A 23,692-nucleotide genomic window follows, 5' to 3' on the forward strand; every position below is an offset into this window, starting at 1 on the left:
TATAAGTGGATTCCTAACAGCTGGTTCAGCAAAGCCAGCTAAGTTCAGTGGGAGATAAGGGAGCACACACTGGGCTGTGAGCAGGAAAGAAGGCGGGGATAGAGGGTGCGGGCCTGCTGCTCTTTTGCATGGTCCTGCAGCGACCGCGCTAGGGAAGTGCTGCCCTCATTTCCCAGACCATGGCTTACAGTTGAGCGATGATGGATAAAGCCCATAACGCGGGGCTGCTTCTCCGCTTGGGATGCAGGGAACTGAGCATGACAGAAGCCGGAGCTCCCTCCTGGTGCCCTAAGTGTTTTGTTTCTCTGGAACAAAATAAAAACACGGTGGTGAGTGGAATCCCAGTTTTGTGTGTGTGCGCGCACGGCCTGGGGAAAGATGGCAGGCAGGTGGGGCAGCTTGGCTCTATTTCTAAAGCTACATCTTTGCAACCTATAGGCTGGCACAGCTGGTGGCGAGGGCTACATTCAGAGCCCGGCTGGTGGGCAAGAGTGCGGGCGAGGAGCCAGCGAACAAGCTGATGTGAAGGAGGCTAGATCTGGCTGCAGAAGCCAAGGGACGGATTCTGATCTTGGTGTAAATCTAGAGCCAATAGAGTCACTCCAGATTTACCTCAGTGGAGCTGAGAGAGGAATGGGAATGAACGATCAATTCTCCCTCCCCTGGGATGGTTCCTCTAGGCCAGGGGTCGGCAACCTTTCAGAAGTGGTGTGTCAAGTCTTCATTTATTCACTCTAATTTCAGGCTTCGCGTGCCAGTGATACATTTTAATATTTTTAGAAGGTCGCTTTCTATAAGTCTATAATATATAACTAAATGGTTATTGTATGTAAAGTAAATAAGGGTTTTAAAATGTTTAAGAAGCGTCATTTAAAATTAAATGAAAATGCAGAGCCCCCCCGGGCCGGTGGCCAGGACCCAGGCAGTGTGGGTGCCACTGAAAATCAGCTCGCGTGCCGCCTTTGGCATGCGTGCCATAGGTTGCCTACCCCTGCTCTAGGCCAAGCTGCATGAGTTCTGTGCTGCTGGGAGCCAAATGTCCATGCAGGCTGAGTTCTCCCTGCCATCTGGGACAGGGTGATCCCTGCAGGGCAAGGTCAAGGTGGCACCGATGGCCCCGTGGTTGGGGAGCCCAGGGCTGGATGGCCATGCAGCGTGAATTCCCCCATCTGGAGAGAGTGATCCCACCAGGTCGAGGTAGCGAATCCATCAGTGCAGCAGCAGATGGCCGGGGAGGAAGCTAAGCATGCCTCTCATTCCTGTACTGCGTGCCTTGTGCTGCATGTATAGTCCCTGCCCATTAAAGAAGCTTCCCTGGCATCAGCCCATCAAAAGCACTCAGTGCTGCGTGCAAAGGCCTTGCAGAGCTCACTGCACCCGCAGAGGGCTCCTTGCCACTCCCTGCTCTCTGCTCAGCTCAGCTTCCCTAGCCATTGCCAGGCACAGCCTGTCCTCCTGCCAGCGCTGCCAAGCCCAGCACTGGCAAAGTTCTGTTTCCTTTCATCAGTGCTTCCTTAAGAGGTCTCTGTCTTCTGCAGCAGCCGGGCGAAGGCAGGCGGCCTGGAACTGCTCCACGGAGCAAGGCGAGTGCTGGAGCAGCTGGGAGAGGCTGACCTGAGTGCGGGAGCTGCTGTGGCTGGGAGCTTGCATGTTTATCTCTGCTTTAATTTTAGGCCTGGAGCAACAGCCCTGAAGGTCTAGATGGATGGTATCCCCAGCACGAACAGGACAGCCCTGTGGATGGGGCCTGTCTGCGGTATGAGCCTCCCGTCGGAGTAAATCAGGCGTCACCCCACTGAAGTCAGTAGAGTTACACCCCTGTCACAATGGGGTCAGGGAGGGGAGAATCTGGCCTGTCAAAGTTGCCTCTGCTTTAGTTTTGCCTGGCCAGCTTCAGTGCACGACCCCGTTGAAGGGAATGAGCCAGACTCACAGCTGGTGTAAGCACGTCCAGCCCTGTTGGTTTTGATGGCATTGCCTGCCTTTTCCCCCGCGTTGAATTTGGCCCGGATGGGCTGCCTAGCAAGTATGGAATTCTGCTCAGTGCAAGCAGAGAACCTGCCTGTCGTTTTGATGCATCGGCGCTCTGGGGAGGGAGTTCTCCTCCACGATGTTCCTAACCCTCACCTCTCGGACAACCCTCAGTATCAAGTAGATCCCCCAGGATCCATGGGTGCTGCAGGCTCAGCAAAGCTAGTGTTGGAAGAGTTACCAGGACTTTAGCCATGTCTATAGGAGAGTGCACTCAGGCAAAGTAAAGGCTGGAGATTGATTCCACTGGCAGAGAGTCCATCTAGATCAGCGTAAACCCAGGGCTAGACTGATGCTTAGATCTTATGGTGAGGGATGCTCTAAAAAGACCACAGTCAGCTCAGATTTAGACAGGATCAATGCATAGGTACTCCACGGCCCTGTCAGCTTGACCCTTGCTATGGTTAAAGATCCTGTGGTGAAGCTGGAAAGAGTCAGATGTTGAGCTACAAATTCCTGCGTGGGTGATTGAGTTTTGCCTCCCTACATTCCCGGGGCAGTTTCCACCCAATGCAGGATTCCCCTTGTTTTCCCATTCTGTTCTGTGCTGCTGAACAGCTGCTGCGTTCCTTCTTAGCAGTCCCCTGTCAGAGGGGAGAAAAGTGATTCTTTGGGCATCTTGTCTGCATGTGCATTTGTGAAAGGCTTTGGGATTTTTTCCAGCAAAAATACCACTATGTAGGTTTAAAATTTTCAGGAAGAGCTAGCCCAGCATCAAGTCCAGAGCTAGTCCAGAACAGGATTGATCCAGAGCTCATCCAGAATCAATCCAGACTAAGGTGAATCCAGTGGTAATCTAATCAATCCAGAATAGGGTCACCCTAGAGGTAGGCCCGTGTCAGGAGAAGAGACAATCCAGAATTAGTCCAGAGTCAAATCAGAACAGGGAAAATGCAGTCAGACCAGGTCAATCAGTCTTGTAGTGCTAACCCAGAGTCAAGGGAGACCAATATCAGTCTAGAACAGAAATGGGTGAATTATTTGTAGTGAAAAATGGATTTGATTAATTTAACTTTTTTTCCGTTCTCAGATTATCTGCAAAGCAGAGTTTGATTTGTATGAAAGTATTTGTTATAGGAAATCGCTTTATGCAAATGCCATCCAGCCTAGGGGCCCCTGCACTGAGACTGTGAGGTAGTGTGGCTCCTTGAGGAGGCCTGCACAGGCTGGAATTCCCTTCGTTAGTGACGTTTATGATGAGCCAGGAGAAAGTGTGTGTATTTGTTGGGGGGAGGGGGGAAGCTAGCACACTGTCCCAGCATGCAGCGGCTCTCATTGCCGTGAAGCATTTATGACCCACTACAAGAAAAAACAAACCCTATCAGAACCCATGCTGTCACATTACAGACAGCACATGGGCCCAAATGTTCACAAGCCAGGCATCCAAAGGTCTCTGGCAAACTTTGCACACGTTACACTCACAAACCAAGCATTTGTACGTGTATCAGTGTGCACAAATCAGATGAGCAATACTTATTAGGTATGAAAAATCACATACACAGCACCATAATTATCTGTGATGCTTTGCAAGTTTTGCAAGTGTAATACACCAATGTGCAGCGTGTCACACCACTCTCTAGTGACCTGTCTACTAAAGGGTAATAACTTACTACTGCTACCAACTAATGTGGTTGCACCTTTAGCTCAAGACATTTAGCTGATGCGGCTGTGCAGAATGTGCTAACTTTGGATTCCACTGACAAGCCATGCAAATGCAGAGTGAGGCATGTTCTGTGCCCCAGAGAGTTTGCAATCGCAGGGCCTGATCCAAATCCCACTGAAATCAGTGGGTGACTCTTCCCTGATTTCATGGGCTTTGGATCAGGCTTTTATCACATCCACTCAGTGCAGAATTTGGGGGTGAAAAACAAGTGCCTGTCAATGTCATGGGTGCAAAATAGGCATCTCCCACACACCCCATGAAACCATGGCTCTGATCTGTACCCACCAGCCCGGGAGGGACTGTTCAGTGGCAGGTAAACCTCCTGAGGAAATGTCAAGCCATAGCATCCAAATTTGCCTCCTCCTGTGCAATTGACAAGGGCCTGGGGGACCCCCCTGGGGAGCTGCCTGTGAGTCAAGCCCCTTCCTAGCTCTGTTGCTGCGCGTTTGGCTGGCAGCATGGGACTGCACACGCAATGATGTTAATACTCTCGCTCCTTTCCTCTCCGCCTCTGAACCATGACTGGCCTCTCTGTGCAATGTGCTTGACATTCCCATCTTTTATGTTTCCATTTCGCCTTATCTCTCTGTTCCTCTCCATCTCCTCTGATTCCTGCCAGCCTGTTTATCTGGCAGTTTTGAAAAGAAAATTGCCAACTTCACACCTGTCAGGTTTAACTGATCGCCTGTCAAGGGGAAGGAGGGGTGTCTCTCCACCCAGGTCTGGCCCCACAGGCTTTGCTCTCCTGAGGAATTGCTCCATCCCCGGGGACTTAGAACACTTCATTTCCCACCACCAGGCTTTGTCCCACTCTCCAGCTGCTGGCTTCTACAATGTACCTTCAGCTACCTCGCTGTAGTAATGATAATTGCAGCCCGCTGCTCTGACATGCCACCTTTCACCCCAGGAGCTTAACCTGCCATACAAACATTCAGCAGCTAAGCCTAGGAATGCTCCTGGCAGCTTGGAGAGCGCCCATCCACTCACTTTGCAGAGGGGAAATTTGAGCTGCAGAGAAGTGTTGGCCCAGATCAGTGGGCGTTAGGTGCCTAAATCGCTTTGAGGATCATGGGCATTCCACGCCTGGCATGCTCTTGGTACCCCATCCACCTTTCTGTCCTCCCGATAGTGTCACTTGGGTTAGCTCTGAATCCCTTTCTCTGGCCTCCTCACCGAAGGGTCTTTCTTTCTTCCCTTCTGTTTGTCAATCTACCTGGGTTCAAAAAAGTGAGGGATGCCTAGAGGCCAGGACTGCCATGCAACTCTACTGATGCCCCTCAACCCTGCCACTAGCACCCCCTGCTGTTCCAGTCCTGAGCCCCAACCAATGCCTCTGGGCCCTGGCAAGTAGCTCCCCTACTTCCTCAAACCTCTTCTGACCTGTGTGAGAGGTTTGCATTCTATGGACAAATCCCCAGTCAGGTCTAGACTGAACCCAACACTCCCAGGCCCCAAGTGCCTTCAACCTGGATCTCCAGAGGGGAAGGCGAGCACCCCAGCTCCAGGGGCCATCCAACACCCAGGGCTGCCATGCAGGGTGCAGGAGATTGGCATGGGATACATGCCAGTCTGCCGCCTCAGTGTGAAGAGAATCCATCTCTGGCTTGAGAGCTCAAGCCCCCTCCCACTTGCCCTTCCAGAGGTAAAAATCAGCCTTTGGTTCCAGTCGCAAATCTCTTCCCCTGAAGTGTCTGGTTCCCATTAGGGCTCAGAGGATGGAATGCAGCACAAATTGCTTCTCAGCTGGCCGCTGGTGCTTCTTGGGACTCCCTGTCCCCCCTCCCTTTTCCAAATGGCTTTTCGTTCCCTTGAAATGCAGAGGGTTGATTGGACTTGGCCATTTAGAGACTGGCAGGGGCAGATTCCCCAACCCCCTATGGGGGTGACAGCCAGACAGGAGGGACCTTTCTCTGAAAGGCATGCGGGGGGGGGAGTTCGCTGCCCACCTGCTTCCTGTCTCTGTATGCAGCCCTTGTTCTGGCTACAGATGGGCCTGAGCTGCAAAGTTCCCATCAGTCCCCCCTAAAATCTGAGCGTATTTTGCCTCCTCCGCATATAAACCCATGGCCGATGCTCAAAGGAGCTGAGAACCCGCAGGTCCCAGTGGCTTCCGCTGGAGTCATGGGTGCTCAGCAGAGAAGCAGGCCCATAGAGCCTAGTTACACAATAATTAGACTGAGACAGGTGGGATGTGAGGTCTAAATTCTGGTGGCTTCACACCCAGCGAAGGGCACTAAGGGGGGAAGCGGGAAGTGGGTGGGTCCCATCCAGATGCTACCAGCTGTGCAAGTGGCCCCGGAGAGGTAGGTCAGTCAGATTGATCCCAACAGCTGGAGCAGAGCGGAGTCTGAATCACTCAATTCAGCATTAGAAACCAGACCAAAATAATGGCATGGGGGGCTTTTGTAACGGGGCGGAATGATAATTAAATAGAAATTAGATTGTTAAATGGTCACTTCCTGGGGTTTCCTTGCTGTCCGATTAACTTAATTTTTAATTTGCATAAGCAATAAATGTTTAATTATGTTATTAATATATTTGAGTTGAGAAGCTTATAGGGTTTTATAATTGGCATTTAACTAGATAGTTCCAGCATATTAACTGAGGTTTTATAGCTCCTCACGACAGCTTCCCAATTATATCTGACCTAAAAACTGCACCGAGGACCTGCCTTTAAAGTGTTACCTGAGCAACAGAGCAGACGAGGCTGGGAGAGTGAGTGGAGTCCAGCTCCCGGGGAGGAAGCACTCCCCAGGCTCGCAAAGCTGCAGGGAACATGCGCCGAGCAATGCTACGCTTTCTGGTCTCTCCATAGAGTCTTCTGGGGTCTCTCCCGTCTCCGGGATGCTGCATACTTGGCAGCTTTCCCAAAGACAGAGAATGCCAAGGCTCCTTCCCTTAGCGTCCACATGCAGTGGGGAAGGGAATGATATTGACTGTGGGGGGAGAGTCGTCTAATGGGTAGAGCGGAGCTTTGAGGGAATTACCCCTGGTTTCTGGCCTTGTCTCTGGGAAGGGGAATGTTGATTAGTGGTTAGAGCACAGGGGGTGGAAATCAGGACTCCTGGGTTCTCTTCCCTGGTCTGGTAGAAGAGCATTGTCTAGTAATTACCCCAGAGGACTAGAGTCATAGAGTTTAAGGCCAGAAGGGACAATTAGATCATCTAGTCTGATCTCCTGTAAGCACAGGCCATTACAGTTACCCCTGTACTAAGCCCAATGACACGTGTTTGACTAAAGCAGAACTTGTGTTTGGCTGAAGGATATCTGCCCGTTTGGATCAGAAGACATCAAAAGAGGGAGAAACTTGGTGGTTTGTTCCTGTGGTTAATCACCCTCACTGTTAAAAATGTGTGCCTAGTTTCTAACTTGAATTTATCTAGCTTAACTTGTGGCCACTGGTTCTTCTTCTGCTTTTCTCTGCAAGATAAAAGAGCCTTGTAGGACCCCGTCTTTTCTTCCCATTATGGCACTTATACCTTCAAGTCACCTCTCACTTAAGACAATCCAACCTTTCCAGTGTTGAGGGCCAGAAGCTAGTTACGGAGCACTTCCGTGGGCCACATGCAGAAATACGTGCTCTACAAAATGGCGTCCCCTGTGCGGCATGACCTTGCACATGCCTATGTTCTGTTCCCCATTCTGGAAGGGGATCGTTGTCTAGTAGTAATTGTCAGAGGCCTAGGCGTCAGGACTCCTGGGTTCTATTTCTGGTTCTACCATTGACCTTCTACAAATCATTCTGCCTCTCTGTGCCTCAGTTTCCCATTGGTAAAATAGTGATAGTGGGCCAAATCTACCTCTGGCATATGAAGTTACAGCAGGGTTCATTGACTCACTGGTGGCAATAGCAATGACTGTTCCCCAAGGGTGTTGCAAAGATCCTCAGATGGAAGGTAGGGGAGTGCATGGTATGGTTCTTTTTCCTTGCAAGGAGGGTAGAGCGTTTGGAGGTCTAGAGCCCAACCAAAGCACCCCTTTGGGTATCAGGGGAAGCCTAGGAAAACGTTGCAGCTGCCATTGCTGTTCATGAGCTCGGATGCTTCCAGAGGTTAGAGGAAGTGGCTCTTAACCTCAGAGCCATTGATCAGGAGCAGCGCACATGACAAGCAATAAGAAAGGCAGTGACACCAGAATCCAGGCCAGGGCCATGTGGATATCTCACAGCTTTGTTCTTATTCCAAGGCGCTCCGAAGCATCCAGAGCGCTAGGATCCTGGAAGTAACTTTACTAGAGATTCCCTGGAACACGCAGCGTCTGATGCCAACCCACACTCCTGGGGGCGAGGAGAAATGTAATCCCTTTCCAGGATGGCTGGTGTGTCCCAGCCCCGCTCCCAGAGATTGCTGGGATGATGTGATAAGGTTGTTCTAAGGAGGAACACAAAAGAACAGTGCAAGCAAGTAGGAACAAAATCAGACAGGCTAAGGCCCAAAATGAGTTACATCTCACCAGGTCCATAAAAGGCAATAAGAAGAGGTTCTTTAAATACATTCGGAGCAAGAAAAAGACAAAGGAGAGTGTGGGTTCTCTACCCAGTGGGGAAGGAGGTTGAGGTGTCTAATGCCTTTTTTGCTTCAGTCTTCACTGAAAAGGTTAATAGTGACCAGATACTTAACACAGTTAATCCTAACAACAAGGGGAAAGGAATGCAAGCTAATGCAGGGAAAGAACCGGTTAAAGAATAGTTAGATAAGTTAGCTGTATTCCAGTCAGCGGGACCTGATGAAGTTCACCCTAGGGTACTTAAAGGTGTAGCTGAAGCAATCTCAGATGCATTAGCAATTATCTTCACGAATTCATGGAGAACAGGTGAGGTCCCAGAAGACTAGAGAAGGGCAAACATAATAGTTGTCTTTAAAAAGGGAACAGAGAGGAGTCTGAACAGCCTAAGTTTGATACCTGGAAAGGTACTGGATCAAATTATTAAACTATCAATGTATAAGAACCTAGAGGATAACAGGTTTATAAGGCATAGCTAGCATGGATTTGTGAAGAACAAATAATGCCAAAGCAACTTCATTTCCTTCTTTGAGTTTAGGTTACTAGCCTTGTGAATGGGGGGGAAGAGATAGATGTGATACAACTTGATTTTTAGTAAGTTAGTCCTCAAAGAGTAGTTATCAATGGTTTGCTGTCAGACTGGGAGGGTGTTTCTAGTGAGGTCCCACACACATCAGTCCTGGGTTTGGTACGATTCAATATTTCCATTAATGACATGGATAATGGAGTGGAGAGAATGCTTACAAAATTTTGCAAGTGACACCAAGCTGGGAGGGATTGCAAGCACTTTGGATAACAGGATTGGAATTCAAAACAACCTTGACAAATTGGAGAATTGGTCTCGTTTCAACAAGATGAAATTTAGTAAATACAAGTGCAAAGTGCTTCACCTAGGAAGGAAAGATTAAATGCACAGCTAGAAAATGGGGAATACCTGGCTAGGCAGTAATACTGCGGAAAAGGCTTTGGGGGTTATAGTGGATCACAAATTGAACATGAGTCAACATTGTGATGCAGTTGCTAAAAGGCTAATATCATTCTGGGGTGTATTAATAGGAGTGTTGTATGTAAGACATAGATGGTAATTGTCTTGCTCTGCTCGGTTGTCGCGAGCCCTCAGCTGGAGTTCTGTGTCCAGTTCTGGGTGCCAGACATCAGAAAAAACTGGAGAGTGTCCAGAGGAGAACAACACACAGGAGAAAAGGTTTAGAAAACCTGACCTGTGAGTCAAGATTTTAACAAACATGAGCATGTTTCATCTTGAGAAAAGAAGACACAGCGGTGGAACCTGATAACAGTCTTCAAATATGTTCAGGGCTGCTATAAAGAAGACAGTGATCAATTTTTCTCCGTATCCACTGAAGATAGGACCAGAAGTAATGGGCTTAATCTGCAGCAAGAGAGATTTATGTTAGATATTAGGAAAATCTTTCAGACTCTAAGGGGAGTTAAGCTCTGGACTAGGCTTCCAAAGGAGGTTGTGGAATCCCCATCATGGGAGGTTTTTTTAAGAACAGCTTAGACAATCACCTGTCGGGGATGATCTAGGTTTACTTGGCCTTGGCTCAGCACAGGGGGTTGAACTAATTGACTTCTCGAGGTCCCTTCCAACCCAGTGATTCTTTTGTCTGGGCTCTGGAGGGTCTCCTGGGTGTCTGGGAAGCTGCTGGAGATGGAGCACTGGTGGAGAAGCAGTGAGGCTTATCCGGGTGAGGAGCATGCAGCAGAGAGCAGCTGCAGCAATGGCTGGTAAGCGAAGTATCTCCCAGTCTCTTTGGAAGCCTGTTTTTCAATGCTGCTGGACCAGGACCCTATTATGTCAGGTGCTGTACAAACCTAAAGCACTGCCTGGAGCCTGATTCTGCTCCCTTACATCATGGCTAACTCTCTGAAGGTCACTGATGCCAGCGAGAGGAGGATGGGGTCTTCAGACAAACACAGGCAAGGGCCTGTCTCCTCCCCAGCAACACTGAGCCAGACTCATCCCTCGTGGAATTGTGGGGAAGCTGATGGGATGGATTGGGCCCAGGCTGAGTGGAGAGTGAGATGTCCCCAGGAGTGCAGCTGGAAGGTTGTTAAGCAAATTAACTCTATTAAAACAAATGATAAGAGTTTAAGCAGGAGCAGTGGCATCCCTATCTCTCCAAATTCATTTGGTGGCTGCCTGTAATAGCACGACCCTCGTGCACTCTCCTGGGGATCCATAGAGTATCAACGGCTAGAGACGGATTAAGGGGCTGGGTTCTGCTCTCACTTGCGATGACATAAATCTGGAGTAAGGGCACTGAAATCCCTAGAGTCCCTCTGGATTTATGCTGGTGTAATGGAGGTCAGGATCTGGCCCCTTAGTTCCAGGAGAGGCAATTTCAAGTGCCATTGCCTCCTCAAAAATGTGCAGAAGGAAAAAATAAATTAGCAAAGGGGTTTGATTGTTCATTTCTCCGCTAAGCTGGGAGGAAATGAAGCAGAACCAAAATTAAGAAGTGGGAGGGGGGGGGGGGGAACGTGCGACATCGCCAGGCCCCATCCTGCCCAGAGCTGCGCTGGGGATGCTCTGTGGTGCTGGCCTTGCTTGGGAAGCAGCAGCCTCTGGCCAATGAGCGATAGGTGGGATTGCAGGAGCCGGTATAAATGCTCCAATGAGGTGAGCACTGGAAGTGGATGGATACACTGGAGCAGAGAGAAGAGGGGCTACGTCTGCTCCCCTCTTTCCCAGAGCTGGGCTGGGGGTGTCACTGGGGCTTGTGGTACTAACTGTCAGGTTTATACCAGGCCTGTCTCCATTTTTCTCCTTGTGTCTCTCACCCCTCGGAAATTCACTCTCTGGGAGGGAGCGGTTTGTCTGGCCAAGTCCCAGTGTGCAGGAGGCTGATGGGGGGCACAGACCTGTGGACTGACCCCCGGGGTACACTTTAGTGAACTTCCCACAGCTCCCTAATCTCAGCCTTGGACCCACTGAGTAGCTCCCTGGCCGACCCTAACCTGACATATGGATTCACTCCAATGTAGCCTTGCAAACCCCTAGCTTAATCCCCAGAGTCTATCTACCCTGGCCGCACCTGAGCATGGTCCCCCTCAGGCACCACCCAAGCCTAGGATGACCCCAGCCACACCCCAAAATACCTGTGCACTCCCCAGGCACAGCCAAGCCTTGGGTAGGTCCCAGCCCACTCTCTTTGCTGAAGAAATAGGACCACGGTGGAGCGGCAGAAGTCCCCTGGAGGCCTTGTCTGCTCCTTGCACCTGGGCTGACCCTGCAGGTATGCATTTATTGGCTTGGCAAAGAAATGCCCTGCCTGTGAACTCGGGGGGCTGGGGATGCCAACTACACACAACGGTGACCAAGTGAAGCTGCAGCCTTTGTCCCTGGCAGCGATATCTACATCCCCCATGCCAGCACGAACCCTGCTGCTGCTGCCACCTCAAGGACTGGGATCTGGAGCAAATGAAAAGGTTTCTGGCCTGGCCTTTGTACTGTCCGGCTGCAGAGGCGCCATGTGGTTCTCCAGGGGAGTGGTTGGGTTGCCACAAGGCTTTCTTGGGGCATTGTGTGACGGATGGTTGTGTGGAGAGATGGACCCAAGCAGAAGCCCCAGAGCCAAACACCCACAAACATGGAGAATTTGGAATCTGGATCTAGATCCAAATGTTGTGATTCAGGCCTCTCTGCATTGTGTTGTGATTGACGTACTTGAGTGTGCGTGTGTGCATGCTGCAAGTCCAGTGAGGGCAATCCAGCCTAATGGAAGGGGGCTGCACTGGAGTAGGTCGGCCTAGCTGCACTGAAAGCAGTGGAATCATGCCAGTTTCCACCAGCAGAGGATCTAGCCCTGTCATCACTGCCCTGGCTTCCTTGCTAAATCCCCCTTGCACTTTAAAATGCGTAAAGAGCTCTTTGTTTCCCACCCTGGACTGTTGCCTGGTGTTGACTTGCGCTGTCAAACAGCTGCCGTACTCCCCACCAGAAGTGGCTGCTTTTTCTAGCATGGGCAAAACCACCCCTAAAGGAGAGGCTTTTTTTGCAAAGTACTTGGTGATCTCTCCCTGCCAAGGTTGTTCTCCAAAGATCAGTCGGGGTTTCCACCAGGCCTTGCTGGGTTAACTTTCTGCTCCCCTTGCGATTACCCAGCCTTAAACTCCATTCTTATTAGCGGCTGCTGGAGGAGACTCAAAGAGGAATTGCAATAGGAGGTCGCCATGGGTCAAACTGCATTCCAGAGGAGATGAGACTCTCACAGTCCAGCAGCTACTTAACCACTGATGGCTCCTATGCTGGGGAAGAGGGGGAGGAAGGTCATTAGCGGCCAGAGATGAGTTTCCACTGGTACCTCCTGCCATTACCTGAGCTGGATGGCAAAGCAATTGCCCAGGATAGAATGTGCATGAAATCTCAGCTAATATCAAACACCTGGGCGTATCCATTGGCAGATGGGTTTTCTCTTCAAAGCAGGAGCCCAGGGGAGGGGTCTGCCCCCCGTTCGCCATGCTCCCGGCTCTCCACTGCCCTCTTGAGTTGTTTTCACAGTGCTGGTTAGGGCTAGTGAACACAGAGCGAGGCAAACAGGCTTGGGAGGGCATGCGGCCGCAGAAGGGAAATGCAATCGGTACCCTGTGGGCTGGGTGCCAGGACATGCTTTCCTCTGGGACTTGATCAGCCCCCAGGTGCTGGCTGGTAGGGGATTGCTCTGATTTAGTGACCAAATTGCACCAAATGAGGCCAGGCTGGGGCTCACGCTGGGGCAGTGACCACAGCAAATCCTGGAAAATAGCTCCCTGTACCTGTCCATTGTGAACCTGAGCAGTGTGGTCCCAGTACTCCAAGCGTGCTCATGGGGCTGGATGTAGGGGGGGTGTCCATGCGTCTCTGTTGCACAGAGTGGTTGAGCTCAGGGTGAGATGAGGATTTCTGCTGAATGCCTCGGGTGGGGCGTAGCGCGGCAGACCAACAACACAGGCCGAGCTGGGAGCAGCCTCCTGCACAGTGGTGGCCGAACCCCCTCCGCGAGGCTGGCAGCTGTGGAAGTGACTGTTACATAAACAAGCAGCCTCATCGAGTAGCCTGGGCTTGCTTTTAAATTTTCTCCTTATTTATATAGTTCCTCCGAGCCCGTCGCAGGAATAACAGCTCTGCCTCGTCTCTGTTCTGGCCGTATCCCCAGCTCTGCAGGTTATTAACCCTTTCGCTCTCTTCCCCCTCTTCATTTGAGGAAATATAGGGCCTGCTTGTCCCCATACCCTGCACCCAGCCCACTCATTTATACCTGGGTCGAAGGGGTATAAACGGATATGGGATCAGGAATCTCTGCTCATTCCCGTGGCTAGAGCATTTCACCCCACCCACCACCACCACCTTTGCACACAAGATGACCTGAGCTGCAAGGCCCCAGAGAATCGGGTCCAGAGACTTCTCTGGCTCAGAAAGACCCGCAGCGCCCCGTCAGCCATCTCCTGCATTCAGAGATTTCTCAGAGCTGCCCCTCGCTCCATGGTTCTGCCCCCCCGCTGTTTGCACAAGCGTCAGAGCTGGGCGGCCCTGTAGGGTTCTGAACACGTGCTGGGCACTGTGGGGTTAACTCTGTGCGGCAGGCTCGGGACTGGGCCTGGAGCATTGATTTGTGGCAGCCTGGTGGCTGATTCTCTGCGCTGTGAAATGCCTTCGCACGCATTCTCGCCTGCAGCCCTGAGCTCTGGTTGGGAGCGAAGCAAGACAGGGCCCGGTCAGCCCGTTAAGGAGAGGCTCTCTGGGTCTCGTTTGCCATTGCCCTGCGCTGTGCGCTGTCGTTTACACCAGTGCAAAGGGCGGGAGAGCACTGTGGCTCACGCTGACCGTGCAAGGCAGGGGAGGTCAGACCCGCAGGCTGCAGGCTGCATTGGTTGTTCAGGCTGCATTGGTTGTTCAGCAGCTGGCACCCTGGCTTGACTCGGCCCTGAACTGACCCAGCAAGGTGCCAGTGGGGAAATCAGTGGAGCTAGGCTAGCTAGGATTTGTGCCAGCTGAGCATCTGGCCCACTGCCCGTCTTGCAGATGCAGCGTAGAACCTCAGCTCTTGCTGGCTTGTGTACAGTGCAGATGGACGGTGCTTGTCCCTTCCTGATGCCCTGCTCACTGGCGAGTTTTCTCACCTCCCTGCTGGTTAACTTGGGCAGGGCGGTAAGGAGGGTCCATCATTCCAGCACTCTCCATCCTTCCTCTTCTCCCATGGGTGCTCTGGATCCCTGTAAAGCCTCGGATTCATTTTCACAACCCAGCCTTTGCCCCAGCCTTGGCCCTGCCTGCTTAGCCAAACTCCCCGTCTCCATCGCCTCTCCTTAGGCATAGCCTTCTGTTAACCCTTTGCGAACAAGAGCTAGACCCTGCCATGCTCTGGACTGGTGCTGTGCTTCTGGGCTATGGAGGTAAGAGCCCCAAATTAGCCAGTCCCACCACATGAGTTTAAAAGCAAGCTCAAGACCTATTTTTACCTGGACTTGCCAGTTCCTTCGCTGTGCCGCCTTTGAATCCTCACTCACACCTTCCTCTCCTCTAGTGGTGAGTTAATGCAGCCCCCTTCCCGACCGCCTCCCCGTGTCTCAGCCCTCCAGAGCCCAGCACCCGCAGAACTCCACAGCAAGCCAGCACTGCCCTCCTAATGCCACCGCTGGCTCCCGGTCAATTCAAGTCCCATTCGAAATGGCTCCACTTGGAGCAAATCCCCCACCCCCCGCTTACGCCGCTGCAAATCTGAAACAATCCTGCTGAGACCAACAGAGATCTACCTCGCTGCCATAGCGCAGAATGTCACCCCCGGCTCCTCAAACCAGTGCTCCGATGGCTAAGATCAGGGCTTATCCCCAGCTTAGACTTGCTCCAGCCAACTTCATAAATCTTGTCCCTTTCTTCTCCCTCCCTCCCTCTGCCCATTTAGTACCAGCCTTCTGCAATCCCCTGACTGTAGGTGGGAGAGCCTTCTCCTCTACAGCTTCTGAGCTCTGGAACACCCGCCTGTGTGTCCAGAGGTGGATTAAGGTTTCCTGGGTCCTTGGACCAGAGCAAGTGGGGGGGGGGGTCCTCTCCCCATCCCCTCCGCCGGCATTCCTGCCCCTGTTCCGCTCCTTCCTCCTGCAACCCTGCTACACCCACTGCTACACCCCCTACAGTTTTGCACCTTCCCCCTGCGGCCCCGCCCCGGTCCATCCACAGTCCTGCCCCATTCCACCACCACCCCACTGCGGCTTGCAACCTGTTTGCTCCTTTCTCTCCCCCACATTGCAGCCCCAAGATCGGAGAAGCTCTGTCCCCTGTCCACGGCCTAGGGGCTGCAGCAGGGAGTGAGAGCTCCTCCAGCCCTGAGACCTAGAGCTCCTCCAGTCCTGGAGTCGCAGCAGGGGCCTGGGCACTGGGGCTTTCCCCCTCCCCGGTGTTTCTGCCACGGAGCAGGGTCAGGGCGTAGGGGTGCCCATTTTTCCAGGGCCCCCCAGTTGGCTGGGACTCCTGGGCACGGGCCCGTTGACCCATTGGCTAATCCGCCACTGTCTGAGTCTCTACAGCTTCTCACCTCTTTCCAAATCACACCTGGGAACCTCTCTGTCCACCCTCCAAAGCCCTCACTCTCCCTCTGCTAATATTTACTATTTACGTCTCACTTGCATTATTTAACCCAGGGGGCACGATACGTGGGGGTGGCTTGCTCAGTTTGAGCTTGTGGTTGGAAATGATACCATGGCTGCTCACACAGACAGGGCCATAAATCTGAGCCAGGCCTCTGTCGTTGTAAATGGAGACATCAGCCCTGTGGTTTTTTTGTACTTGGGTGTGTTTCGTGGCTGGCAGGGGCTGTGCTGAGGACAGGAGCCCTCACATGACATCCCCTTCAATTTGTCCATCTAAAGGGGATTCTCTCTGTCCACTGGAGATTGTGCGCATTCTTCGTGAACGGTCAACTGAGTAAGATTGGTGGACACGAGCTAATTGAGCATCATGACTGGTTAATTACAGAAGGTCTTGATCGCATTAAGTGTTTTGGTTTGCTTTGGTGCCGTATCGTCATCTCACTCACAGCTCCGATTGGCTCCATACAGAGTCATGACCGCATTCAGGGTTATGATTGGTTCGTTAGGAGTCCTGCTCTCACCAAGTATTCTGATTCGTTAACTAGAGTCTTGATCTCATGTAGTTTTTGGTTTGTTTCTCTAGAGTTCCCCATCTCACCAAGTTCTGTGATTGGTTCATTCCAGATTCCTGATCCGCCTTGGGGTTCTGATTGGACTGTTAGGGTTCCTAATTTCACAGTGTGTTTTGTTTGGTTCATTAGGATCCTGACGCCAGAGTGAACTGACTGGGAACCAATGGTCTCCAACCTTTCAGTCCTTTATCTCTTTCCTTTTTCATTCGTGGAATCACGACCTACAGCTGAAGGCCTCATGGTCCACAGCTCCAAAGAGCCACAAGGGAGCCAGAACTCCTGGGTTCTATTCCTGGATCTGCCAGCGAGTGGAAAGTTGCATCTTTTAGTGTGTTGCTTTCCCCATCTGCGAAATGGGGATAATAATACTTACCTGCATTGGGGAAGAGCTTTAAGAACCCCAGACATACACAACAGTGCGAGTGCAATGGATTCATTATTAATACATAGCTATTTTAATCCACTTGCAAGGAGGGCCGGGGGTTAGGTGGCTCCTCACCATGTTCCCAGCTCCAGGAGGGAGCAGGGCGCTGGGGAAGAATGGAATACAAGAACAAACTAAAGGAGGCAAATGGCACCAAAAACTTTTTTTTTCTTTTCCTTTCATCCTTAATTCTAATTGTTCACATTAATTCAGTCTCCAGCAGGAACGAAGAGCTCCCAGCAGCCTTTAGCCACTCAGATAAGGCTGAGCTGTTTGTTTAGCCCCATCGGGCTTCCCATTACTTGCCTCGCTGCCAAATGCTTCATGCAAACTTTGGGGGGAGTTTTAAGCAATTCTAGCGTGACACGGAGCAAGGGGTTTTGCATTCTTAATTTTCAAAAGTTCTTCTCGGTCCAAGGCTGATTTCCACCCCCCCTCCGCTGCCCATGCACTGCAACCCTGACCAGCCCTGGACCCCCACAGCTTTCCCAGTGAACCCCAATATTAACCCACGGCCTCTGCAAGTCCACTCCTGGGCCCTCCATACCATGCTGTGCTTCTGAGCCCTAACCCACAGTACTCCAGTTCTTACAAGGCAGAGGAGGAGCTTGGGCTGCCTTTGAGATCCCTTCCTCACTCAGCCCAGCTAATGCAGTTAGACAGACAGTCCGGCAGGCAGATGGACTACAACACTCAGCGGGTTCATTAAGATGCCCCCAAGTGAGCAGCTTCTTCAAAGTGAGATTGATACGGGCAGGGACCAGACACGGGAAGGGCCACCTTGTGCTAAGCCACGGCCGCTCAGAGGCAGAGAAGGGGAGAGCAGGAAAGTGAAAGGCTGAAGATGTGGAGAGAGAGAAGCAGATGAAAGAGAAAACAGGGAAGGGGGAAATAGGAGACAGCCTCCCTCTCTTTATCCCTCTTTTTCCTGTCCTTTCCCCTCTTGGCCTGTCTAGCCAAGCCTGCATCTCCCACTCACCTACTCCCTTCATTCTTTCCTTCTTGGTCTAGTCTGTGCTGGTTCTGATCCGGCCCCCATCAAATCCAATCCCCTCCCAGCCATGCATTCAGCGACACGACTGACGTCTGTCACGTGCAGCATGTTCTTGGCCATCCGCCCCTCTGCGTGTGCGGTGGACTGGTGTGTTTTGGTAGGGTTGCTGCTGAGATTTGTAAATGCCCACGCAGTTCTGTGCTTTTGTCAGAAGAGGTGGGTGGGAGCAGTCCACCTGGCACTGGGTGTGAAGGAGGGAGGGGGTGAGGTCTGATGATCCTGGGGGAGTTCGTTCTGCTGTCTGGAACCTGCTCCCAAGGCAGCTCTGTCTCCTGCCCAGACGAGGTTCACCCTTGTGGGAGAAAGGGCCTGAGGGGTGGAGCTATTCATTACCATCACCCTCATTCTGGAGCTCCTGCATTTCCCTCATCCCACTGTCATTCCCTGTCCTCTTCCTCTGGCTTTCTTTTCTCATTGTCCTCTCTCTCTCTCTCTCTCTCTCTCCCCTGCAAATTTGAGGGCTGCATCGCCCCCTCTCCAAAACTCCCTGACCCCCTCCGTTGTCATGAACTCCTGTGCTGGCTCCAGGACATCCACTTGGCTCTATTTATTTATTTATTCCCCACCCCCGCAAGCCCTTTCCATACAAAGAGCCTGATTTACAGCTGTAGCAGGAAGCTGATGTTCCCCACTCGCTACCTGACATCAAGAGAGCCATTTGGGGCCAATTCATCATGGGTATGCCCCAGCCGAAGTGACTGGAAGATTCTTTACAATCGTTGTCCCTGCCACAATCTCTAATGCAGTCCTGGAGATCATATCCCATTGCATCAGCTGTCTGTTTGAGCATGGCAGTAAGTGAGCTGTCTCAAGGCAGAAATGTTATTTATGAGGTAAGGTGGTGTATGGAGAGGGAAAGCGGCGGAGGGAGAGGAGCTGAAGTGACACCGCTCAGGAGGATGAGAGCCGGGCCTTTGCCTTGTGATGACTGCAGTATCCTGCGGCCTGGCTCAGAGTTTTTAAAGAGGGGTCTGCGGAGGCCAGGCGAGATACCAGCTGATGGAGATGCGGGGGTGCCTTGCCAGGTAGAATAAAGGCCCAGGTTAGCATCAAAGCATGTAAAGGGATGGAAGAACAGCGGGGAAATTGAGGGTGGGGTAGCATGTTGGCTCGCTGAGCCTTTTCCGTGCTTGCTGTGATGTCTAGTGCTGACATTCAGAACCCTTTGCACTGATGTGATAAGTGTGTTCGTTCTTTGCCGTGTGCCACAGGGACTAATCGCTGGCAATAACTGGGGAGAGGGGACGTCTCTGTGAATCCCATGCAGACCCCATTTGCTCCTTAGTGCAGCAGTCTGGGAGTGGGATTCACACAGATGTGTTGCTTTCAGAGATCTGTCAGAGTTGGCTTTGCGCTAGCAATGGGATGGGTCTTCGGGCATGGGATGGCAGGGTGTCAACCTCACAGCTAAGCAACTGGCGGAGTACCCAGAGCATGGGGGTGACTAATCAATGGGGGAGGCTTTTCCATCCGAGTCAGCACTGAACCCCAGTGCTCCACGTAGGGAGTGTGCTGGGTAGATTTTCTTGTGGAGGGGATATGAATCCAGGGTGCTGACTACACGTGGCCATTGAAGAGCCCCTGGAATGGATGTGTTTAGGTGTGGCAGAATTTGACAGATAACAGCAATGTCTATTTATAAGCATTTTTTTTTTTTAGTTTTATCCACTTAAATTTTCACAGTTGGACTAAATTATGGGCAGGGGTCAGAAAGCAGCGAAGGTCAGTAGATGCTGATTTCAACAAGTTAAAACTTTATAACCACTAAAACACAAATTTTTAACATCACTTGCCAAACTAAGCAAAGTAAATAGCCTCAAATCAAACTCTAACAAGTTCCTCAAGCAGCATTTTCCTTACTTTGCCTATCTGTCAATTTCAAATGTTATTGATGGAAATATTTTTTGTCAGTTTGTGTATATGCAGTGAAATCGACGTTTGCCACAAAAATCAAACCCATCCAAGTCTAAGTATGTTAATTCCAGTGATACAGATACCGTCCAATGTGAGAAGTTACATTCTCCCTGCAATTTCAACAGGGCACAACATTCTGCTTCACTTCCTGTCCTAAGCTGCATTGTTCCTGGGGGCTGTTAAGTAGCTGGTCTCTTCCACCGCAGAGGTAGCTGCTTTTCATCAGTGGAGGGCAGAGGTGAAAGTAAGCCGGTCTGGTATGGCATACCGGCAAGAGCCAGTACGCCATGCCGGACCTGACTGGCTTCCCCAGGCTGGCGCTTTAAAGAGCCCCAGGCTCCCTGCTGCTGGAGCCCCTGGAGCCCACAGCATATACAATATACCATTATTATTCCATCTGCCCTACAGGGGGAATTCCACTGACTAGCACAGAGCGTCTTCCCTTATGTGAGATGGGCAGAATCTGAATGCTCTCAAGCTGTGAGTAAGCCACAAGGGCTTTGGGGCTGGAAGGCTCTGCAGAGCTGATAGTGTTAACATCCCAGCTAGTGGAAGGTTGTCCTTGGGGTTAGGCCAGTCATTTAGGATTTGGAAAATCCGGGTTCAGTTCTCTGTTCTGCCACAAACTTTCTGTGTGTCCTTGGGGTGATTGCCCTGGGTCCCACCCCATAGACAGGGCTGGCATTATTGGCCCATGTCTCATGCATGTGACAGGCTCAGGTGCTGAGGATATAAATCAGATCACACTTTGCACCTCTGCAGGGAGGAGATAACTACATGGTGCATACACCAGGGCCACTGCCCCTTGTAATGAGACGCACACACCACTGGGCAGGTCTCCACCCCATTTCCAAGGAAGGCATATGCTCTGCTGTGAGCTGCATCCCTTCCCCAGGGGACCAGGCTCCAGCAGGCCCCTTTTTCCCCCTCCCCTGGATTTTTTCCTTCCTCCATTCCAATTATCTTCCACTTTCATCACTGCCGGAGCTGTAAGTACAAAGTACCAATTAGCTAGTTTTCAAGTTTAATTAGGTTGGAAGGTAGAGCAAATTAAATCCTTTTATCGTACATTTCAAAGCTCTTTCCCATCAAGCCCACGGGATTGGTTTCCTTTGAATGAGGTCCATGTTAGTTGCATTGAGGCCGACTCCAAGTCATGGAGCTCTTCAGCTCCAGGGCCAATGGGAGCCAGGGCAGGGGGTATATGCCCTATCCGACAGCCAGGATATCTGTGCCCCATGGATGCAGGACCCTGACACACACACACACCCTGATCTGCCCCCAGTCAGTCACTGCTTCCCTGGGATTAACCTCTGATACTAAACTTGTCCTCCTGTGAGTCAAAGTACTCACAGGAGGACAAGTTTACTCACAGGAGGACAAAGTACCTGGCAAAGTACCTGCAGCTGAAGGGTTAACCCTCAGGACCGTAGCCAATGCCCTGGTGGACTGCGAGGAGTTTTTGGTGGGCGCCTGGGGGACCTGTGCTTGGGGGATCTCTAGCCACTAGGAGCGGGGAATGCTGGGGTTTGGCACTGCTGCTCAGCATTGTAGTATCTGAGCACTGGGACTCTGGGAGGACGAGGCCCACACCCCCAGTGCCCCATAGGTTTCCCCCTGCTGTCGGTTCTGGCTGCAATCCTTAGGACAGACCTGGTTATGGGGAGGCGGGTCCCAGTGGGGGGTCCAGGCCATGGGGAGGGGAGACCTGGGAGAGTGGGGTCAGCAATGCTAAGAGCAGGGAGGCCCTCGGTGGGGAGGATCACGGTACTCGGCAAGGGGGCTGATAAGTGGCGAGGAACCTTGTTCAATCCACGGGAGGCCAGCGAAGGAGGCGTCTGGTGCTTCTCGAGGCAAGGCCCTATGATCGTGGAATCTATGGACCCAAATGGTCAGAAGGGGCCAAGATGGAGCAGTGTCAGTCAATAGAAAACCAGGTCTCTGGAGACCTGGAAGAGACAAGGTCCATCGTGGGGCAGAAGGGTATGCCTTGCAGGGGGAGGGATGGGACAGGGAGATCAAGCAGTGTGTGCAGTGTGGGGGCTGATCTCTCTCCGGGAGCCACAGGATCTGCAGTACATTGGGCCTCTGCTCTGCTGAGTGCTACGCCTGGCACCATTGCTCCCCAGGCTTCAGATGCTAATGCGTTACGTCTCTGTGTTTGTTCCAGATAAGCCGCTGCCGCAGGGACCCCCAGGGGGCATTATCGGGATCCTGGGGGGCGTAATTGCTGCGGCTCTCATCATCGGCGTGGCCGTCACTGTGTTCATCATCTACAGGCGACAGCAGAAGAGCCGCACAGAGACCGACAATGACCTGTGAGTAGCCTCTGCGTTCCCTCCCGGCTGCACCTCAACCCTGGGCTCCAGCATCCCAGTCCTGGACTGGCCCCACCCCACCTCCTTCCCTGCAGCTCCATTCCTGCTCCCCCAGCCTGAGCTGTGGCTCTCCCTGCTAGATCCCTCCCCTGAGAGCTCTTCTGATACCCCTCAAGCCTAAACAGCAACGTCCTCTCGGATTCCCGGCCAGAGCCCTCACGCGGGCCACTTGGCCAATGCCCCTGTATCCGAACCTGCAGCAGCCACAACAATTCCACTCCTCAGCAGAGAGAGCCAGCCATGATGCCTTTGTCCGAGGTTCGGTGACACGGGATGGCACGCACTAGGGAGAGCAGGGTATGAACCCGTGTGCGGGATCCCGGTCTCCAAAGAGCAAAAGGTGAGGGCTGCTCCTGACTGGCACAAACATACACACCGACACCAGGCACATGGAGGGGTGGGACCCCGGCATCGGGGGTTGGACAAAACTGGGCCTCTCTTTAGCTTTGCCAAAGCAAATTGGCCCATTTGAGATTTTTCCAAAATCCCAAGCAAAGGGTGGGGGGTTGCAGTAAGTGCTGCCTGAACCCCACAGAGAATGAGGTAAATAAATCTTTGGTGATGGGGGTGGGCGGGTTGGATCAGTGGCCCATTGGCTACTGATCAGGGGTGCCTGCTGATGGAGAGACAGCCAGGGCTTGCACACTAGAGATTGAACCAGGATTCCCAAGTGCTGCCTAGGGCCCTACTCCCTGGAGACTGAGCTCAGAGTCCCACATTGCTTCCCCTGGCTTCTCTACGACCTTGTCACCCCAGCTGTGTGTATTTGGGGGCAGATGTTTAAAGAGGAGGCACGACAGGGGAACCTGCAAAAACTGCACCGCTGCCCATTGCGTTACAGGGAGGCCTGCTTGGAAGGCACAAATGGCAGTTCGCTTGTGCCAGCCTGGGTGCAGGGGGCATTGTCTCGCCTGCTTCTCAGTGGAGCAGCCCCTTTCGTCTCTGCCTGCTGATGGAGCAGGAGCTCAGAGATCCACCACCCGGCCCCACCCTTGGGTTTGGAGACGCTTGGCCCCTCTCCTCTGCCACAGCCCTTGGGAATTGATGGAGTGCCTGCTGTCCATGGTGCTGAACTATCCCAAAAACAGGGCGGGAGCAATGTTCCCTCTAATTTTCTTCCGTGCAAATTTTTGACAGGCCGTGTGTGCAAAAAATGTCTTGTGTGCAAATTTTTGTGCTTCTGTGCAAATGTTTGTGGGCGCGGTGTTTCACCGGGTGCGCAGGGTTCCGGGTCTGTGTGCACACGCACGTGCACACAGCTTAGAGGGAACAGTGGGCGGGAGGCAGGGGACATGCCAAGAGGATCCTGCTCCCCAGCCCTGTGGTGGCTGGCCTGGTTGGAGGGAGTGCCCCAAGCTGAGTGTACCCTGGGCAGCCCCTGGGCATGGTCCAGGGCTCTTGGGCAGAGGAGTGAATTATTCTCTTTCATTGTGTGTGTTTCTCTCCCTTCTTCCTGCCGGCTGGTTCTCCCTGAATGATAAATCATCTTTGCTCCTCTCTGCCTTATCACTCAGGGCTGTAGCTCCCCCTCCTAACAGGGCCAAGCCATTACCAGCCCCAAGC

The 23,692-nt window shown here is 52.2% G+C and overlaps 1 protein-coding gene across 3 annotated transcripts in view; it reads left to right on the plus strand.

Moving 5' to 3' along the window:
• Positions 1-23,692, plus strand: part of NECTIN1 (nectin cell adhesion molecule 1) — a 156,622-nt gene that overhangs the window by 102,069 nt on the left and 30,861 nt on the right. For all 3 annotated transcript variants that reach the window (XR_007353526.2, XM_048827324.2, XM_048827326.2), the window contains exon 6: positions 21,922-22,069. Coding sequence is in view for 2 of the 3 variants with exons in the window: in XM_048827324.2 (XP_048683281.1) it covers positions 21,922-22,069 (148 nt within the window). In the remaining variant the exon portion in view is untranslated. The remainder of the gene's footprint in view (positions 1-21,921; positions 22,070-23,692) is intronic.

The sequence above is a fragment of the Caretta caretta genome, chromosome 22 (assembly GCF_965140235.1).
Source record: "Caretta caretta isolate rCarCar2 chromosome 22, rCarCar1.hap1, whole genome shotgun sequence".
NCBI classification, from domain to species: domain Eukaryota; kingdom Metazoa; phylum Chordata; order Testudines; family Cheloniidae; genus Caretta; species Caretta caretta.